The sequence below is a fragment of the Dasypus novemcinctus genome, chromosome 23 (genome assembly GCF_030445035.2).
Source record: "Dasypus novemcinctus isolate mDasNov1 chromosome 23, mDasNov1.1.hap2, whole genome shotgun sequence".
Taxonomy (NCBI): Eukaryota; Metazoa; Chordata; class Mammalia; order Cingulata; family Dasypodidae; genus Dasypus; species Dasypus novemcinctus.
In genome coordinates, this window is record NC_080695.1 from 12014996 (window position 1) to 12034199 (window position 19204).

Below are 19204 nucleotides of genomic sequence, written 5' to 3' on the forward strand. Positions count from 1 at the left end.
TCTGGCCTGGCCATGTGCCAGCTGGGCACTGAGCCTCAGCAGAGTGGCAACTCCTGCTTCCAGTTCATTGGACTTACCCAGGTCAGCTAACAGGGAGGTGAAGAAGGTCAACCACCCACCAGGGAACCCAGAGCGCCTACAACTGCAAGCAGGAGAATCCCATCTATCGACCATGTGGGATCTAAGCCTCCTCTCAGTTTAGAGGTAAAGTGGACATCATCATTCCAGGGTTCACAGGATGGAGGAAGAAAATATGGATTGAGTGGACTTACTGGTATTCTACTATAGAATTATTGTGACTTTAGCAATGGAAAAAAATTGTGTCATTGATGTGGAGACAGTGGCCACGGTAGTTGCTGAGGACAGGGAGAGGGAAGAAGAGATGTGATGTGGGGGCATTTTGGGGACTTGAAGTTGTCCTAAATGATATTGCAGGGACATTATATATTCTGCCATAAACCACTGAATGTACTCGGGGAGAGTGTAAACTACAATGTAAACTATTATCCATGCGGTACAGGAGAGCTCCAAAATGTATTCACCAAATGCAGTGAATGTGCCACAATGATGAAAGAGGTTGTTGATGTGGGAGGAGTGGGGAGGGGTGGGTGTGGGGTATATAGGAACCTCTTATAGTTTTTAATGTAACATTTTTTGTGATCTATGTATCTTTAAAAAAAAGCAATTAAATTAAAAAAAAATTTTTTTAATTAAAAAAGTAAAAGAAATGCTACTGAAAAATAAAAAAAGGGGTCACCCCTACCAAAGAAAAAGAGTGGGTATCCAAGTTGGTTTAGCAGAAAAAGTGAAAAAAAAAAAGGATCATCCTTTGGACAGATTATCTTTAAGTTCTATGTGGAAAAAATAAATAAATATCCAATGTAAGAAAACAATTGCTTGTAAAACTGTGAGGGTCCACAGGCATTTTCTGCAGAAAATGTTTATCCTTTTGGGTCCACGGCCCCCAGTAAAACCAGAGCCTCGGTCACCAGTCCCATCTCCCTACTCTTCAGCCTTCCAACCTCTTTCCTTGGTTCCTAGATCAAAGGATCTAACTCAAAAGTCTCCTTCCCAGCCCACTGGGTGGACTGTGGGAGAGTGTGGGCTATGATGTGCACCATTGACCACAAGGTGCAGTGGTGCTCAGAGATGTATTCACCAAGTGCAATGAATGTCTCATGATGATGGAGGAGGTTGTTGTTATGGGGGGAGGAGTGGGGTGTGGGGGGTTGGGGGTATATGGGGACCTCATTTTTTTAATGTAATATTAAAAAATAAATAAAGGGAAAAAAAAGTCTCCTTCCATTATTCTGCTGGGAAGTCTTTAATCTGTCCCTCTTACCTGATGGAGCTTTCTAAAAGGGTGGTCCAGGGACTATCTACATCAGAGGAGAGGTGCCTGGGGAGCTTTAAAATGATGGGGCTTCCCAAGGAAGAATCTCTGGGACATGGAAGGGGCTTTTTTTCAAAAGGTACCGGGGATTGAACCTGGGGCCTTGCAGCTGGGAAGCAGGTGCTCATCCGCTGAGCTACATCCACTCCCCTGGAAGATGCCTTGTCAACAGGTGCCCTGGGGTGTTAAGAGACCTTGAACTTTGAGAGCCAGGGTTCCACATGACAAAACCCAGACTCCTCTGCCAAGGCCAGGTCCCGGCAGCCCCCACTGGCCCTGCCTTGCCCCACCCCTCGCCTGCCAGACGGGCCTCCTGCCGCTCCTGCCCTCCGTGCTCCCGCCCCGCCCGAGCGCCCACCTCCTCCTTGGCTCTGCCTGCCCAGCGCTACTTAAGCCACGAGCCTCATCCCGAACCCACCTCCTCAGTGACGACTCCACCCCCAGGACCCGCCTCACACCCCCCAGGGCAGAGCCCTTGCTTCAGAACCGTGGGCACGCCCCTTAGTCCAGGCTGTGTCTTGCCTTCTCCCTGGCAGGGGCTCCAGAAATAGCAGCTGAAGAATGCGTGGGTGTGTGAGCTCAGGGAAAAGAAAGAGTTAGAGCGTGCAAACTCCTCGAGGCAGAATCTAGAACGTAGGTTACCGGGACGGGGTGGGGGTAGGGGATGGGAAGATAAGGCTTCAAATGTCCAGGGTTCTTGTTTGGAACAATGGAAATGTTTTGGTAATGATGGTGGTGATGGTATGAGGACACTGTGGATTAAATTAATAGCGTGGAACTATAGAACTGAATGAGATTAAAAGGGGAAATGTGGGGAGCAGACTTGGCCCAGTGGTTAGGGCGTCCGTCTACCACATGGGAGGTCCGCGGTTCAAGCCCCGGGCCTCCTTGACCCGTGTGGAGCTGGCCATGCGCAGTGCTGATGCGCGCAAGGAGTGCCGTGCCATGCAGGGGTGTCCCCCATGTAGGGGAGCCCCACGTGCAAGGAGTGCGCCCCATAAGGAGAGCCACCCAGCGCGAAAGAAAGTGCAGCCTGCCCAGGAATGGTGCTGCACACACGGAGAGCTGACACAAGATGATGACGCAGCAAAAAGAAACACAGATTCCCATGCCACTGACAACAACAGAAGCGGACAAAGAACACACAGCAGATAGACACAGAGAACAGACAACTTGGGGCGGGGAGGTAAATACATAAATCTTTTTTTTAAAAAAAGGGGAAATGTTAGGTTTTATATATGACAATGGGAAAAAAATCCATGAAACTGCTCTACACGGTGAACCACAACTTAAACCATTAACTACGATTAATAGCACAATTATTAAAATGTGCTTTCACCAATTGTATAAAATGTACCACACCAATGCCAGGTGTTAATAATAATGGAGAAAGTGGAAGTGGCTCAACTGATAGAGCATCTGCCTACCGTATGGGAGGTCCAGGGTTTGAACCCAGGGCCTCCTGGCCCATGTGGCTGGCTATGCACAGTGCTGTGCGCTCAAGGAGTGCTGTGCCATGCAGGGGTGTCCCCCGCATAGGGGAGCCTTACGCACAAGGAGCGCGCCCCACATTGAGCTGCCCGGTGTGAAAAAAGCGCAGCCTGCCCAGGAGTGACACATGGAGAGCTGACACAGCAAGATGACGCAACAAAAAAAGAGACACAGATTCCTGTGCAGCTGAGAATGCGAGCGGACACAGAAGAAGAATGGACACGGAGAGCAGACAACGGGGGAGGGAGGGGAAAGGGGAGAGAAATAAATAAAAATAAATCTTTAAAAAATAATCTTCATAATAATAATACAATGGTGTATTAGCCCAGAGGATGCTGATGCAAAGTACCAGAAATCTGTTGGTTTTTGTTTTTGTTTTTTTTTTAAAGATTTATTTATTTATTTAATTCCCCCCCTCCCCTGGTTGTCTGTTCTTGGTGTCTATTTGCTGCGTCTTGTTTCTTTGTCCGCTTCTGTTGTCGTCAGCGGCACGGGAAGTGTGGGCGGCGCCATTCCTGGGCAGGCTGCTCTTTCTTTTCGCGCTGGGCGGCTCTCCTTATGGGTGCACTCCTTGCGCGTGGGGCTCCCCTACGCGGGGGACACACCTGCGTGGCAGGGCACTCCTTGCGCGCATCAGCGCTGCGCATGGGCCAGCTCCACACGGGTCAAGGAGGCCCGGGGTTTGAACCGCGGACCTCCCATATGGTAGACGGACGCCCTAACCACTGGGCCAAAGTCCATTTCCCTGTTGGTTTTTATAAAGGGTGTTTATTTGGGGTAGAAGCTTACAGTCACAAAGAGTCCAACTCAAGGTACCGTAAGAGGAACTTTTTTGCCAAATGCCTTTTGCCCCGGGTTGAGGCAAGCTGGCTGCCAATATCTGCGAGGGCTCAGCCTTCCTCTTTAGGCTCCTGGTCCCAGCTCCTTCCCATCTCAGCTGCAGGCTGGAGGGCCCGTTTCTTTCGGGGCCCAGCAGCTCTGGCCTCTTCACAAGGTCAGCTGTAAACTTTCAGGTGAATGGCTCACCTCTCTCTAGGCTGCAGGGTCCCTTTCCCTGTCTATGGAGCGGCTTCTGCTTCTGACTCCTGGATTGAGCTTCCGTCCACACAGCCAGCCAAGGGGCCAGGACTCAACCCTGGAGATCCCATTGATGTGGTCAAATCAAAGCCCTGCTGTTAGCATACTCAAGTAAACATAAACCCTTTCAATTTAACACAATCAAAGGGTATCATGCCCAGAGCAACAGTCCAGTTTACAAACATAATCAATATCTCTATTCGGAATTCATAGATAATATCAAACTGCTACAGGTGGGAAACGGGACTCTTCTCTCTAATAAAAACAAAGGAATGGATGAAAATAGGAGACCCTTCCGCTGTCTCGGACTGAAATTCCCACACCTAATCCCACTTCTCCACCCACACCGCTGCCACCTCTGCCCACACCGTGACTCATTAAATCACCGCTGTGTCCGCGAGGTTGGCAAGGTGCCTGGCTCTTAGTAAGGCCAAGAGAAAGAGAGGGTGAGTGCATTCTTCCCTGGGTCACCAGGCCTGGTCACCTCCGCTTTTCCAGTGTCTCGGAGGCCAGCCCTTCTGGCCATCCCCGAGGCCACCGGCTCGCCTCTCGCCATCATTTTCGCTCACCTGGGCTGCGGCACGAGGATTCCAAGGCCCCGCCCACCTGGCCCAAAGCCCCACCTGCCCGGGACCACCCTCCCCACCGCTGCCTGGGCACAAGCCCCCAAAGCACCCGTTTCTGTCTCACCCAAAGCAGCACCTCCCCAAATAAAGCTTTCGGCAGGGGCATGAGGGATGCTTTCAGGTGGTACTTGAGCAAACGTTTTAAATTGTAATAGTTAGGTGTGTTCATATCTCTTGGGGGGGAATTTACAACCAGCACCTAAGCCCTTTGGTTCATGGCCATTGCTGCCCAGGACAAGGCAAAAGGGGCCATCAAGGCGCCCAGGTGGCGTGGTACAGGCTGGACACCAAATCACCTTCAGTTTCCAACCTTCGGCGACAGAGCTGTTGGGGAAAGTGTCTGGTTTGGGTGATTCAGATCACTAGTGAGAATTCCCCTATCCTGGATTTCCACGCTCGCCTTCACATCTTGCCCAGCGGCACATGGAAACGCCACCTTCTGGAGACATTTGCTGGGTGTGTTGTGCATACACATGATTGTGAACGAAAATCAGACTCTAGTTCCACGTGCTGGGTTGGCTTTTCCTGTGAAAACCATCACAGATCAGTGGTTCAAGGTGGAATTTTTCAAGTGGAAGGGAGAGGACGGGGATGGTGGCAGATGGTGACTCAAACACTAATATGACTTCAGATATGTGTGAAGATCAAAGAACAAATAGGAAGTACGTCTTGTCAAAGTCTGAACTGTTGATGTTCACATTTTTGCAATAAAAGCAAGCATACTCCATTACTCCTGTCACTGGAGATACTCACAAGTTCTCATATAAACTAAACCCAGGTTCCTCAAAAAGTTACAGGGTTACCACATGACCCAGCAGTTCCACTCCTAGGTATATACCCAAGAAAACTGAGAGCAGCTGCTCAAACAGACATTTGTATACCAATATTCATAGTGGTATTATTCACAATAGCCCAAAGGTAGAAATAACCCCCAGGCCCAAAATTGATGAGTGATTTAACCAGGAATATTATTCAGCCATGAAAAGGAATGAAGGTCTGATACATGCTGTGATGCTTAGGCTATTGTGTCAGGTAATTGTGTCCAGTTGTCTGGTCAAGCAAGCACTGGGCTAACTGTAATACAAGGGCATATATGGACTTTAGTCTCCATTGACTTTACTGCAGTGGTAAATCATAGATAGCTGGTTATAATTACATCAATCAGGTAGATTGCCATCAGCAATGAGTGATGCTTAATGCAGTCAGTTGAATGCCTTAAAAGGGAAAGTGATTCCCGCACTGACTGAGAATTTCCCAGCTCATCTTTGGACAACCAATGACTTTCATCGGAGCCCCTGGCTGCAGCCTGCCTGCAGAGCCTGGACTTGTGCATCCCCACGGCTGCGTGAGAGGCTCTTACAGAATCGCATGCTGTTGACAGATATCTCTTGTTGATTCTGTTTCCCTAGAGAACCGTAACTAATACCATGCTATAATATGGATGAACCTTGAAAATATTATAAGTGAAAGAAGCCAGACATAAAAAAGTCAAATATTATGTAATTCCACTAACATAAAATATATAGAAGAAGAAAATTCATAGAGACAGAAAGTAGATTAGAGGTTGCCAGGGCTGGAGGAGGGGGAATGGGGAGTTATTGCTTAACGGGTGCAGAGTTTCTGTTTGGGGGATAAAAAAGTATTGGAAATAGTGCTGATGGCTACAGAACACTGTTAATGTAATTACTGCCACTTACTGTACTCTTAAAAATCATCAAAATAGCAAAATGTTGGGAAGCAGATGTGGCTCAAGCAATTGGGCTCCTGTCTACCATATAGGGGAGGGGGGGTCCAGGGTTTGATTCCCAGGGCCTCCTGGTGAAGGCGAGCTGGCCTGAGCAGAGAGCGAGCCCACGCAGTGCTGGCCCACACGGAGTGCTGACCTGTGTGGCATGCTGGCCCACATGGATTGCTGGCATGCGCGGAGAGCTGGTGCAGCAAGATGACACAACAAGAAAAGAGACACAGAGGAGAGACAATAAAAGACACAGCAGACCAGGGAGCTGAGGTGGCTCAAGAGACTGAGTTCCCCTCTCCCACTCAGTTCCCAGCGCCGCCTAAAGAGAGGACAAAGCAGACACAGAGGAATGCATAGGGAATGGACACAGAGAGTAAACAACGGGGGGAGATAAATAAATAAATAGATAAATAAATAGATCTTTTTTAAAGAGTAGCAAAATGTTTATTATATTTATTTTGCCATGATAAAAAAAATTTTAATAACAGAATGCCTTACAACTCTCTTAATTCATTCACATGAAATCAGACGCATGGTAGACCTGGATTAGCAATCCAGCATTTCCTTGACTCCGTGTCCTCAGCTGAATAATCTAACTTTGTCTTCATGAAGCACGGGTCCCTCGACATACCGTGAGTAATAAAAATGAACAAGTTCGGGTGCCCCACTTTAACCAGGGCAAGCGGGAGGAATCTCGCTGACTGAAGTGCACGCTCGTGAATTTATCCGAGGGCTCCATGACTATTATAAAATAGCTGACTCTCTGAAAAAAAAAAGAAAAACATACTGTAGAAACTTCTTCAACTGGCACAAATGGCCAGGGTCCTTGAAACAAATGTCACATTTTGGTTCTGAAATAGGGCCGCTCCTCTTTATTTGTGGACTCCGCGGTACTTGCTAAAATGTGTCTGTAGCCCCGGCTCGGTCCTCGCGGCGGCTCTTCCACGGACACGGACACGCAAGGCCAGGGCAGAGCTGCGGAAAACCCCGAGTCTCCCGACGCGCCGTTCCCAGCTGGGGCAGAAGGGACGCCTCGAGCTGTCCCCGCACGCGCTCCGGGGGGCGCAGCCACCCTCGGGCCCTGCCCGACCCCGGAACGCGGGGCAGAGCCAGGGCGGGGAAGCCAGGGCGCGGGGAGCGGCCTTCCCGCACACCTGCCCAAGGGATCCTTCGGAGAGCCCTGGGGAGAGCGCGAGGCGGCCGCCCCCCGCCGCTAACCCGCCCCCGGCCACTAACCCGCCCCAGGTGGAGAAAACAGGGCCGAGGAGGGCTGGGGGGGGGCGGCCTCCGCAGCTGCTCTCAGCGCCTCCCCTCTGCCCGCCACCCCGTCCTGGCCCCCCCTGCCCTCGGCTAGAAGATCTGGGTGGCCCCGTCCCCCCAGGGAACGGCTCCTGGGGTCAGCGGCTCTCCCGGGGGGAGGGCGGAGGAGAGGCCGCTGCGCACACTTACGGGCACCGCCAGCTCCTTCCTCGGGCCCGCTTCGCCCCAGTGCCGCGGGGCTGGCCCGGCCTGGGCTGGCACCTGGAGGCTGGGAAAGAGACGGTGACTTCGCATCGCGGCCCCTGACGCTGGCCTTCGGCTGCCACCGCCTGACCTCCTGTCGCCCGTTCACACGTCCCTGGGGACCCGGGGCCTGCTGCCCGTCACCGCGGACCCCCGCCGCTCTGTGCCCCCTGCTTGCCCATTTCGGTCGTCCTGTCCACCTCACCTGGTGGCGTGCTACTCTGGTCCCTGCTAGTCCCGGGCCCGCCTGCCACCCCGTATCCCGAGGGGGTCCAGTGCCGCAAGGCATCTCCACCGGCAGCCCTGGGCCATGGGGGCCAGCCTCGACGAGCCTCTCGCCAGCCCTGCCCTCGCCTCCTGCGTGAAGGCAGCGCCCCCCGGGGCCCCCAGGAAGACAATGAGACTCTTCTCTTTTCTTTTGATTCTTTCCTCGACGCTTGGCCGCGGCGGTCCTCCGTGAACGAGGGCCCCGACCGTGTCCAGGCGTCCGTGGGGCCATCCCAGCCGAGCCGGAGAGCAGCTCCAGGGGGCCCTGCCTCCCGGGACGCTGGGGGGCGCTCCCCCGTCAATGAGCCCCTCGTGTCCAGCCGATGTCCCACCCAGCCCAGTCAGGCCTGCTCCGCTGGTGCCGGCTCGGACGCCTGCGCCCAGGCTCGCAGCTCCTTTGGTACAAAACCCCTTCCCTCCCTTAGCAGGGCCAGCGCTTCCCAGCCAGGCCGTGCTGCGACGTGGCCCTCGAGGTCCAGGGGCCACTGGGGGGAGGGCGGTCCCAGACCTTAAGGAGGGCAAGAACTGTCTTGAAAGGCATCTGAGGCCTCTCTGTGGCCTTCAAGGAAGGGGAGCCGCCATCTTCAGTGAGGAAAAGGCGGCCCCTCGTGCATGGCCCAGGGGTTGTGGGGAACCTGGGGGCAAGTTCGCCCAGATGTCCCCATCCAAGCTGGGGGGCTTCGCTCCTTCCCCTCGGCCCGGGCAGAGGAGACTCGCAAGGGTGCAAATGCACCTTCTCTGCAGCTCTGCTGCCCTAGCAGGCAGGCCCGGGCCCCGGCACCAGGTGTCTCCCCTCGTTGCAGGACACTCTGGCCTGGGGGCTCTCTGCCTGTCACTCTGTGCCTGGAGTTGATCACTGTCCACGTGAACCTCATCCCGGCTTTGAATCTACTCAGCAAAACGAAACAGCCCCCTGGTCCTTATCACAACCACCTCCCCCAAGCTCCAGCGCCCGGGATGCAGGAGGAGCTGGGGGGCCCTTCCCCACTGGTACCCGATTGCCAGCTCAGCGGCCGGGGGCCATGGCCCTGGTGCTGTCTGACGAGCAGTGCACCCCTGAATCCCACCTTTAGACTCCCCTTCCTAAGAGCACTTTCAGTGCCGTCAGCCTGAGGGCAGGTTCCCGGGAAGCCAACCTGGAAACCAGGATTTATGTGCAAGGGATTAAAGCGGTGCTCCCGGGGGGCGCTGGAGCAGGAGAAATGGGCAGGGACGGAGAGGAGGTACAGTCAGGTGAACCCCAGCCAGGCCCTGACCCTCCAGAGGCGAGAGGGCCTGGCCGGCCTCTGCCTCCCACCCCGTCTCCCCTTGGCCGAGGGCCCCCGGGGGGCGGCGGTTCTCAGGCCAGCCCAGGTCCCTGAGCGGGACGGGGGTGGTGGTAAAAGTGACTCCGGTAGCCCAGGAAGAGCTGTGGGGCCTCCAGCACCCTCTCCAAGGGGTCACCCAACAAGACCACGGGCACACTCGGCCCCACCCAGCACCCGGGTCTGTACGGCCCTGAGCGGTCAGGAGGCCCATCTGCACAAGCTGTCCCGGCTGCCTCGGAGGCGAGCGTCCTATCAGCGTTAAATCCCGGGGATCTGAGAGCGGCAGTGAGGGGGTTACGTGAGTACCCCTGTTCTCGGGAGAAGTTTACGTGTTCAAGGAGCAGGAGGTGTGCAGCCTACTCTCAAATGTTTAGAAGGTAAATAAGTAGGCAGGCCAGACGGATGGAGAGAAAGTGTCAGAGCAAAGCGGTCGAAGTCGGTGGGTGCAGGTGCCCAGGTGGGGCTGTGCTGGAGATTTCTGTTTGCGTTTTGTTTTCTTTTTTGCAACTGTCCTGTAAGTTTGAAATTATTTGCAAACTTAAAATAATTGGTCCTGGGGAGGGGAGGTGGCTCGAGCCGTTAAGCACCTGCCTCCCACACGGGAGGCCCTGGGTTCGGTTCCTGGTGCTTCCTGAAAAAAACAAAAACAACAAGCAAAACAAACAAGAAGGCCGATCCAAGGGAGCTGATGTGGCTCAGGGGTTGAGTGGCAGCTTAAAAATTTTTTTAAACTGGTCTCAAGTGCCTACCCCCCGCCCTGTTCCCCATGAGGATTCCCCCCACCCCAAGGGCCCCAAAGGCAGGGTCCAGGCAGAGGATGACGGGGCATGAGCCTGAATAATGCCCCACACACGAGGGCAGGACAATTCTCCTTAAGACACAAAGCCCGCTGGCCAGACACCAGCTCCAGGGGGGAACACACAAAGACCAGGCAATGCGCTGATTCATTGTTATTTATTTGTCACTTTTCTTTTTTGTTTCTCGCTTACCAACACACTGGAACAACGGAACAGGCTGTGCTAGTGAAGGCAAGGCAGGGAGGAAGGAAAGGGCAGGATGCAGGCAGCCAGTGCGCAACCTGAGGAGGAGGGGCTGACCTGGGGGCCAGGCCAGGGGGGCCTCCACCTTCCTGCCTCCCAGCCCCCCCAGCAACCAGGTCGGCCTCACCCCCACCCCCACCCCCAAACTGGAACCTTCTAGAAAGTCATTGCCATCGTTCCCATGTTCCCAGTCCTCCTCCTCAACATTCCCAGCCCCTCGTGCCAGCTTCCTCCACACCTGGCACAGCACACAGCCCCTGGGTCTCGGTGCCCACGCACAGTCTCCGGCCCGGGCCCGTGTGATTAGCCCAGAGCAGGGAGGCCACGGCAGGGGCCGCCCCAGAGTTCTCGTGGGGGGACCCCTCTTTGGAAAGCGCTCTGCTTGGACCACAGGCTTTGACTCAGCAGCACGTTCCGGGGCTGTGGCCGCCTGCGCCCCTGCCTGCGGCCGCCAGCGTTGGCAGGAGGCCCTGCCTGACCCCGGGGTGGGGGAAGGTTTTACCTTCGGCCCAGAGCAGGACTTCCCAACACTTCCGCGCTGACCCTGTGTTCATGAACACACACATTTTTTCATCAGAATTACACCCACCCTGATGAGTTTTCATTCCAGAAAGTCATTTTCAAGACAAATGCCATTCAGAAGAACTTTATGCCTTGGTCGGTTTCCTAGTAGTGCACATACGTTGTCTCCTTTTTTTTTTTCCCTTGAAAGAATTTTCACCGGGATCACATCTTTCCCAGGTGAGTTCACCACCTCCATTTGATTCCCTGGTCAGCGTTCCGTCCATCTCAAAGGTCCCGAGCGAGCCTGTCCACCCCTGCAGCTTTATTTTAGCGGCTCGCATTTCTAGCTGAGTCCAACTGCCCTCACGGAAAAGTCTGGCCGCCCTCTCGCCAGTGGGTACTCGGGAACAGATCGGGCCATGTGCTTTTCTCTCGTTGATTGTCCCGGGGGGTGGGGGCGCTAGGCGAATGCGAGAACCTGCGTACTCCTGAGCCGGCCCCGGGGAACCTTGGAAGGCTTTTCCCAACGAGCTTCCCGGATCTCGAGAGACCACAACATGCGATCAAACCATCCTACCACGTGCAAGGCGCCCCGGCAGCCGCGGGGGCCGGCCCGCGCTCCGCCCCGCGCCCGGGTCACGGCGCCTTGGCCGTGGGCGCGCCGGCGGCCTGCTCGGGGCGCGGGGGCCCGGCGGCGGGCGCGGGTCGCGCGCCGCGGAGCAGGCCCAGGCCCCGCGCGCGGCCGGCGCCGTGCAGCTGGCGCTCGTGGCGGCGGATCTGCACCTTGTGGCGGAAGCGCTCGCCGCAGTCCTCGCAGACGTAGGGCCGCTCGCCCGAGTGCGTGCGCCGGTGGCGCAGCAGGTTGGAGGAGACGCTGAAGCGCTTGCCGCAGTCGCCGCAGGCGTAGGGCCGCTCGCCCGTGTGCGTGCGCTGGTGCTGCACGAGCGCCGAGCTCTCGCTGAAGCGCTTGGCGCAGTAGGGGCAGGCGTAGGGCTTCTCGCCGGTGTGGATGCGCTGGTGCGTCACCAGGTTGGAGTGCTGCGAGAAGCCCTTGCCGCACTCGCCGCAGCGGTGCGGCCGCTCGCCCGTGTGCGTGGCCTGGTGCCGCACCAGGTCCGTGCTGCGGCTGAAGCCCTTGCCGCACTCGCCGCAGATGGTGGGCCGGTCCCGCGCGCGCCGCCGCCGCCGCTGCCGGGCGGGCGTCAGGGCGGCGCTGCCCGCCGGGCCCGGGATGGCCACCACGGCCGGCGTGGCCACGGCCGGCAGCACCATCAGCTCCTGCAGCACCACGTAGCCCGGGGGCGCCACCACCACGGCGGCCGGGGCCCCCGGGCCCGCCGCCCCGCCGCCCCCCGCCGCGGGCACCAGCTCCAGCTGCAGCTCCGACGGGACGGGGGTCAGCTCCAGCTGCAGCTCCTGCGGCTGTGCGCCCAGCTCCACCGGCGTCAGCTCCAGCTGCACCTCCTGCTGCTCCAGCTGCTGCTGCTCCAGCTGCTGCTGCTGCTCCAGCTGCTGCTCCAGCTGCTGCAGCTGCTCCTGAAGTTTGAGCTGCAGTTGCCGCTGCTCCTGCTGCCGCTCCAGCTCCTGCTGCCGCTCCAGCTCCTGCCGCTGCTGCTCCAGTTCCTGCTCCGACCCCAGGTCCACCGGCAGGAGCTCCAGCTCCACCTCTTCCTCCTCGTCCTCTGATGCCGGTGCGTGGGGCTGCAGCTGCTGCTGCAACAGTTGCTGCTGCTGCTGCTGCAGCTGTTCCTGCTGCTGCAGAAACAGCTGTTGGTGCAGCTGCTGCTGCTGTAACTGTTCCTGCCGCTGCTGTAACAGTTGCTGCTGCTGCAACAGTTGCTGCTGCTGCAACTCCTGTTCTTGCACTTGCTGCTGCTGTAACTGTTCCTGCTGCTGCTGTTGCAGCTTTTGCTGCTGTAGCTGTTCCTTTTGTTGTTGTTGCAGCTGCTGCAACTGTTCCTGTTGTTGCTGTAACAGCTGCTGCTGCAACAGTTGCTGCTGTTGCAACTGCTCCTCTTGGACTTGCTGCTGCTGTAACTGTTCCTGCTGCTGCTGTTGCAGCTGTTGCTGCTGTAGCTGTTCCTGCTGTTGTTGCAGCTGCTGCTGCTGTAACTGTTCCGGCTGCTGTAACTGTTCCGGCTGCTGCTGTTGTAGCTGCTGCTGCTGTAACTGTTCCTGTTGTTGCTGTAACAGCTGCTGCTGCTGCAACAGTTGCTGCTGTTGCAACTGCTCTTCTTGCACTTGCTGCTGCTGTAACTGTTCCGGCTGCTGCTGTTGCAGCTGTTGCTGCTGTAACTGTTCCTGTTGTTGCTGTAACAACTGCTGCTGCTGCTGCAACAGTTGTTGCTGTTGCAACTGCTCCTCTTGGACTTGCTGCTGCTGTAACTGTTCCTGCTGCTGCTGCAACAGTTGCTGCTGCAGTTGTTCCTGCTGTTGTAACAGTTTCTGCTGGTCCTGCTGTGGTTGCACCAGTTCCTGCTCCCTTAACTGTTCCTCCTGTTGCATCAGCGGCAGCTGTGGTTTCCGTTCTGGATGATGCATGGGTTGATGTTTTGCCTGCAGTTCCTGCTGCTCTTGTGGCAGCTGCTGTGGCCCATCTTGTTGCTGTGGCGGCTGGTGTCCTGACAGTGGGGTGTGTGGCTGCAGCTGCTGTCCTAACTGCTGCAGCTGCGCCGCCAGCTGTTCAGGCTGCGCTTCCCCTGGGACTTCGCGGGGCCCTGTTGGGGCTGGGGCCGCTGGCCGTGGTGGGCTGCTGCGTCCCTCCGGAGCCTCTTCGTCCTCCTGGCTCTTGCTCCCCCTGCTGCCACCTGGAGTGGAAATGGCAGGAAGCCAGGAGACAAAGACAGGCAGCTCTCCGGTCCAGACCCCCAGGCCGTCCCCCTCATCCTGCCCCGCGTACAGCCACTCAGGGTTACACCAGCAAGGTCCCAGCAGGGACCCAAAGGCACCGAATCAACTGCCAGTGGCGGAGAAGAAAATACCTAGTGGGGGGGCTTGGCTTAGAGCGTGCCCAAAGGACAGCTGGCCACCCCACTCTGGACCCCAGCTCCGCTCGTCCCCCCAGGCCTCCCACCACACAGGCTCCAGGCTTCTGCAGCTCGGCACTGATAGCCACACAGGTGCCGCCCGGACCCCGTCCCCTGAGATGTGCCTCCAGTGGGAATCTGTGAGCCAGCTTTTCCAAAGACCAGACCGTGGACCCTGGGCTGAGTGCTGAGCTCACACCTAAAATAAAGGAAACTCGTCCTCTCTGTAAATAGTGAAGAATTGCCGCAGTGTTGCCTGGAAGCATCACTAGAAGCAATTTCTTAGAGTCACCGCAGTGGCAGAGAGCACACTAGTTATGGGACGGGATGCCCTCGGTTCAAATCCCACTTCTGCCAGTTGGCAGCTGTCAGCCTCCCGCAGGCTCAGAGGCCTGCCGGGACAGCCACCTGCAGATGCTCACGCCTGGAGTTGAGAGAGCTGAACACGAAGGAGCTGGCATATCCCCTGAAACCTGGCAGGCGCTTGAAAAAATCCCAGTCCTGAAGGTTAGGAATTAGTTTGCAAACTAACCAGCAGCTGGAGATACCAAGTATACAACTAGCTCCGTTTGAAATAGCCTGAAGATTGGACTTGTTTTAGAGTGTTATTCTGGAATGGCAAGAACTAACTCACAGCCCCAAGTCACATGGCAACTGGCCAATGACAACCTCTTGGAACCTCAGTTTCCCAATCTGCAGGGGGAGATAAATCCTTCTCGGGTTTGTCGTGAGAATTAGAGAAGATAAATATACAGCCCCGGCATTGTACAAGGTACAGAGTGAGCCCTGGGTAAACAGCAGTCACTCTGCTTCAGCGTCTTGTCTGGAGCATTACCACTGTGCTATCAGAAAATCTCGGTTCGTGTGGAAATACACGGGCCTCAGGTGCTCTCTCCTTTCCCAAGTCTGACTTGAACCTCGTTCTTCCTACAGCATCTTATTTTCAAATTTGTAATAGAAAGCAATGGTTTGATTGACAAAATTGTGCTCTGTGGTCATTTTCCCAGGATTATATTGATGTACTAAAGCGAAGGGAAACATACGTGTGTTGGATTTCCCTTTAGAAAAGTAATGCCAGTAACCCTGGCTCAGGTGGGTGTATGCTCATTTTTTGTTTATTTTTTTAAGGTACCGGAGCTGGGGATTGAACCCAGGACCTCATACGTGGGAAGCTGGTGCTCAACCACTGAGCCCCATCAGCTCTCCTGGGTTTTGTGGGGGCTTTTTTCCATTTGTTTTGCTTGTTGTTTGTTGTTTTGTTTTTAGGAGGCACTGGGGACCGAACCCAGGACCTCCCAAGTGGGAAGCAGGCACTCAACCGCTCGAGCCACACCCACTCCGCAGGTGGGTGTATTTTTCATGCACAGGAGGTAGATGAGAGCAGCCGGGAAAACCTGCGCCCCCAGCAAGTCAGTAGCTGGTAGACCCTCCCGTCGCCCCCCTCCTCCAGGAGTGGCAGGGATGGAGCCCGCCTACCAAGGGGCTCCCCGTCTCTAGACTAGAGCTGGTCATCGGGGTGCCAGCCACTCCAGGCTCCCCGGAGCAGCTTTTCAGCTCTTTAAAACCAAGGTGTTTTAGTAAACATAGAAGTAAGTGTTGTCTGGCATGCATACTTTTGCAAGCATTTTGCCAGTTAAATTCACAGATCAGAAGAGCCCTCGTTGAGTCCGTGGGACCCCTCCACCACCCGAGGTTCTTTTGACGCTCGGTTCGGCTTGGCCCCAGGCGCTCGCTCAGCGCCCGCAAGCACAGAGCAGAAGGACTGCTTTGCTCAGAGCAGGTCACAGAGGTACAGAGGGGTCTTGGAAGGTTCTGCCGGGGCCACAGTTGCCTCAGGGCATTAGGAAGTGTGCAGGGGGAGAAAGGATGGAAGCCGAGAGCTGGCAGGAAAGTGGGCGCCGTCAGAGGCCCTGGGGGAGGGAAGAGAAGCTCTCTGAATTCGTCTGAGAACTCAGCCCTCACCCCTGAGTCTCATGCCAGTGGCAAGCAGGGGAGAATGGTGGAGGCCACCTGACCGCTGGGGAAACAGAGGCAGCACTCATCTCAGGGCCATCAAGATGTCGGCGTGAAAGAGCCACTGAGAAAGCCCCCCGGTGTGCTAAAGGCCGCTGTGCTTTGCAGGTGTGAGCTGCTGGGCCCTGCCCTGGACCACGGGGCGCTGGGCTGCGGACAGGACGCTCCCGCCACCCTCGGGCCACCCCTCTGCCGCAGCAGGCCCGGGGCTCTGCCAAAGGATCCTCACGCCAGTTCTCGGCACAGGAGACCCCTCCCGGCCCCTCACCTGAGAGCGCGTCAGGCCCTGGGCCCCCATCCTCGAGACACCGCAGCTCCAGCACGAAGGTCTCACTGGCCGGCGCTAGCTCCATCCTGGCGGCCGGCGCTAGCTCCATCCTGGCCGTCAGGCCCGGGCCCCGGGGAGCCGGCTGTGCTGAGAGCAAGGAAGGGAGCTGGTCAGGGGGAGCGGGAGCGCGCCCCCAGCCGGGCGGACAGCACAGGGCACGGCCGGGGAGGGCGCTGGGAGGGCGGCAGAGGCGCCTGGACGCTGCCCCCCCGCCCAGAGGCAGGACTTGCTCCCTGGCCTTCCCCCAGGGCTCTACATTCCGCCCGGTGCCAGAGGGATGCTGGCGCAGCCCCTGCCGCTGCACCTCACTGGGCCAGGCCCCGTGGGAAGCAGCCCTCGGCGTGGGGCAGCGGCTGGAGCCCGGGGAGGGCGGGTCTGGGCCCGCTGGTGGGCAGCGGGGGGCGTGGCACCTGCCATCTCACCGCCCTCCCGCCCTCCAAAGCACCGGCGGTTCTGTTCACCCGCCTGGTCTCTGGCCACCCAGCCTTCCAAGGCCACCCGCGGGCCACGGCCTTCAGGCCACGTGTGTCCAGATGCCACCTCGTGGGGATGCAGGTGGCCAGAGAACCACAATCCGGGGCACCAGCGGGGACCCGGGTCCCGGAGGTCGGGGGGCGGGGCGGGAGGGGCTCCGGGCCTCTCCTCCAGGCGCGCGCCTGGGGACCTGCATCCACCCTGCGGTGGCGTCCCCTCCCCCAGGCAGGCTCCCTCCAGACCCAGAAGCGCCTCTGGGCTCACCCGGCTCCACCTGCCCGCGGGCCTCACCTGGAACAGCATTTCCTCTCTGCTCGGTGGCCTCAGCCCGGGGCAGGGGTGGTCGGCGGGGCTGGGGGGCGCGGGCCGGCGCGCTCAGCCCGCGGCTGCGGGACGGGCCTCCAGCCGGGAGAAGCCGGGACGCGCGGGGCCGGCGCCGCGGGCCCTTCCGGAGGCCGAGTGGGGGCGGCGCCCGCCGCTGTCAGGGCCGCCAAGGTCGCCCCGGGCCGAGGAAGTTGGTGGAGACGCGCGTGCGGGGGGCGCGGCGGGGCCAGGGCGTGCCCCGGGCGCGGGGCTCGGCGCCGCCGGGGCTGGACCCGCGCCCGGGCTCGGCCGCAGCGGCCCGGCCTCAGCCCAGCTCCGGCCGGCGGCCACAGGTGCCCGGCCGCGGGGCCCCGGCGCACCCAGCGGGCCGGGGGGCGGGCGCCCCGGCCGGGCCCGCAGTCCCCGATCGCTCGCCCGCCCGCCGGAGCGCGCGGCCGTCTCTGCGGGCGTCCGTGCGGGCAGCGGGCCGGCCGGGGGCGGGGGCGGCGGGGGCCGGCACAGGAAGTCCCCCCGGCATCCGCATCCTGTCCCCCGCCCCTGCCGCCGCGGCCCCGCGCCCCGCGCCCCGCCGCCGCCGCCGCCGCCGCTCTAGGCCGCGGGCGAGCTCGGTGCGCTTAACCCTTGGCGGCCCGGCCGCGCCCTCGGGGCCGCGCGCGGTGGCTCCGGCGCTGCCCGGGCGTAGGGGGCGCGGCTGCCCGGGCGCCCCCAGCCGGGGCCGGGCCACCCCGGAGCGGGCCGGCTGGGGCTCAGGGCGCGGGCGGCGCGGGGACAGGTCGTGGGTACTTGCCACTCCGATGCCGGTTAGTGGCCGCGCCCGGGGCGCCCCGCTCCCGGGTCCCGCCGGCGCGGGGGTCGGGCAGCCGGGGGAGTGGGCGCTGCCTAGCGGGTCGTCGGGGCCGCCCTGGCGCACCCGGCCGAGCTCCCCTGGTCCCGCCTCCCCCGGTGCGCGAGGCCCCAGCGCCCCCTCCGGGCCCCGGCCTGGCTGCCCTCCGGCCTCTTCCCACCTGCGAGCTGCTCCCACCGCTCTGCCTTCCCGGCCTAGCACCCGGAGAGTTCACGTTCAAATCAGGGTGCTCGAGGCGCTGGAAATCCGCCAAGCCCTGGCCAAGGAGAGCTACTCGCTGCGTGGAGCCTGGGGCGCCCCACGCGTGGGGGGACAGCTCTCCTGCGCCCAGCCCGCTCCCCACCTCACCTCTCCCTGCCTGGTCCCACCAGGGGCCCCCGCGCCCCAGTGCTGGACTCTGCCCCACCCCCACAGGCACCAGAGTTTGGGGCTTCCCTTCAGGCCCTCGCCAGCAAAGCTTCACCCCAGACTCTGGGAGCCCCGCGCGGGGTGAGGGGGGCAGAAGGCCGTGTCTGACTCCCCTGGGAAACGGGTGCAGGGAAAGAGCCTGGGTTCCCAGCCAGGTGACTGGGCAAACCCGGTACCTGTGAAATGCGGAGAGCAGCCCGCCGGCCGCCCGCGAGCGTGAGGCGGGCCCAGCAAGTGAGCCCGGCCTGGCCCCGGAGCAGAGCTGCCCCCTGCCAGCAGCCCCAGCTGCCTCCTCCCGGAGCGCCGAGCTGAGCACCCCACCCTCCTTGAACCATTAAAGTCTTCCTCCGCTTCTTTCTTTCCAACAGTATTTAACATCCTTGGGGATCTCCACCTCACTTCTCTCCCCTGCTCTTGGTGGCCAGCCTTCTGGAAGTTTCTCTGCGGTAGTTTCACCGTCTCCCCCTCTCCCACCTGGCGTCCGCCCATGCCCCCGTGCAGGTGGGGCCCCTCTGATGTCACCAGGGACCTCCCGTCACTGACGCTGTCCTCTTGTTTGGCCTCTGGGCAGCACTGGGCACTGCTGTGGCAGAGAAAGAGCACCCTTGCCTTCCCGGGTCCGCGCGCGCTCTCTCTTCCAGGGCCCCTTTTCCAGCTTGGCTTCCTTCCGTGCTGGCGGCCCACATCCGCCCCACCAAGAGGTGCAGCCAGGTGTCTTCCCACACCAGCCGTTTTTACCCAGGAGTATGTCTCCTGTCCAGACCTGAGCAAACGACTCAAAGAGCCACCCTTCTTGTTTTTTCCCCTTTACTTTTATTTATTTATTTTTATTAGGGCAATT

The 19204-nt window shown here is 58.8% G+C and overlaps 1 protein-coding gene across 4 annotated transcripts; it reads right to left on the reverse strand.

Moving 5' to 3' along the window:
• Positions 1–6744: 6744 nt before the first annotated feature.
• On the reverse strand, positions 6745–18795 carry ZNF853 (zinc finger protein 853). 4 transcript variants are annotated; one of them, XR_011647166.1, is made up of 3 exons: positions 16254–16390; positions 7775–7853; positions 6745–7088 (listed from the first exon to the last, which is right to left on the reverse strand). XR_011647166.1 is itself a non-coding variant. In XM_058285755.2 (3 exons), exons 1-3 carry the CDS (start codon positions 18739–18741, stop codon positions 11583–11585), a joined length of 2520 nt encoding a protein of 839 aa, XP_058141738.1. In that variant the 5' UTR covers positions 18742–18795; the 3' UTR covers positions 10342–11582. The 4 variants fall into 4 exon arrangements, 3 of the variants coding, with proteins under 3 accessions (XP_058141738.1, XP_058141739.1, XP_058141740.1); XM_058285755.2 differs by lacking the exons at positions 6745–7088; positions 7775–7853 and adding exons at positions 10342–13753; positions 18540–18795 and having other exon boundaries at positions 16254–16400; XM_058285756.2 differs by lacking the exons at positions 6745–7088; positions 7775–7853 and adding exons at positions 10342–13753; positions 17079–17998 and having other exon boundaries at positions 16254–16395.
• Positions 18796–19204: the final 409 nt, after the last annotated feature.

Coding starts and splice junctions, on each gene's coding strand:
- ZNF853 (XM_058285755.2), bottom strand. CDS start 18,741: ATGTTAAATACTGTTGGAAAGAAAGAAGCGGAGGAAGACTTTAATGGT. Junction 16,401..18,539: donor CTGCTCTCCGCATTTCACAG/GTACCGGGTTTG, acceptor CCTTGCTCTCAG/CACAGCCGGCTCCCCGGGGC. Junction 13,754..16,253: donor AGGGCCTGACGCGCTCTCAG/GTGAGGGGCCGG, acceptor TTTCCACTCCAG/GTGGCAGCAGGGGGAGCAAG.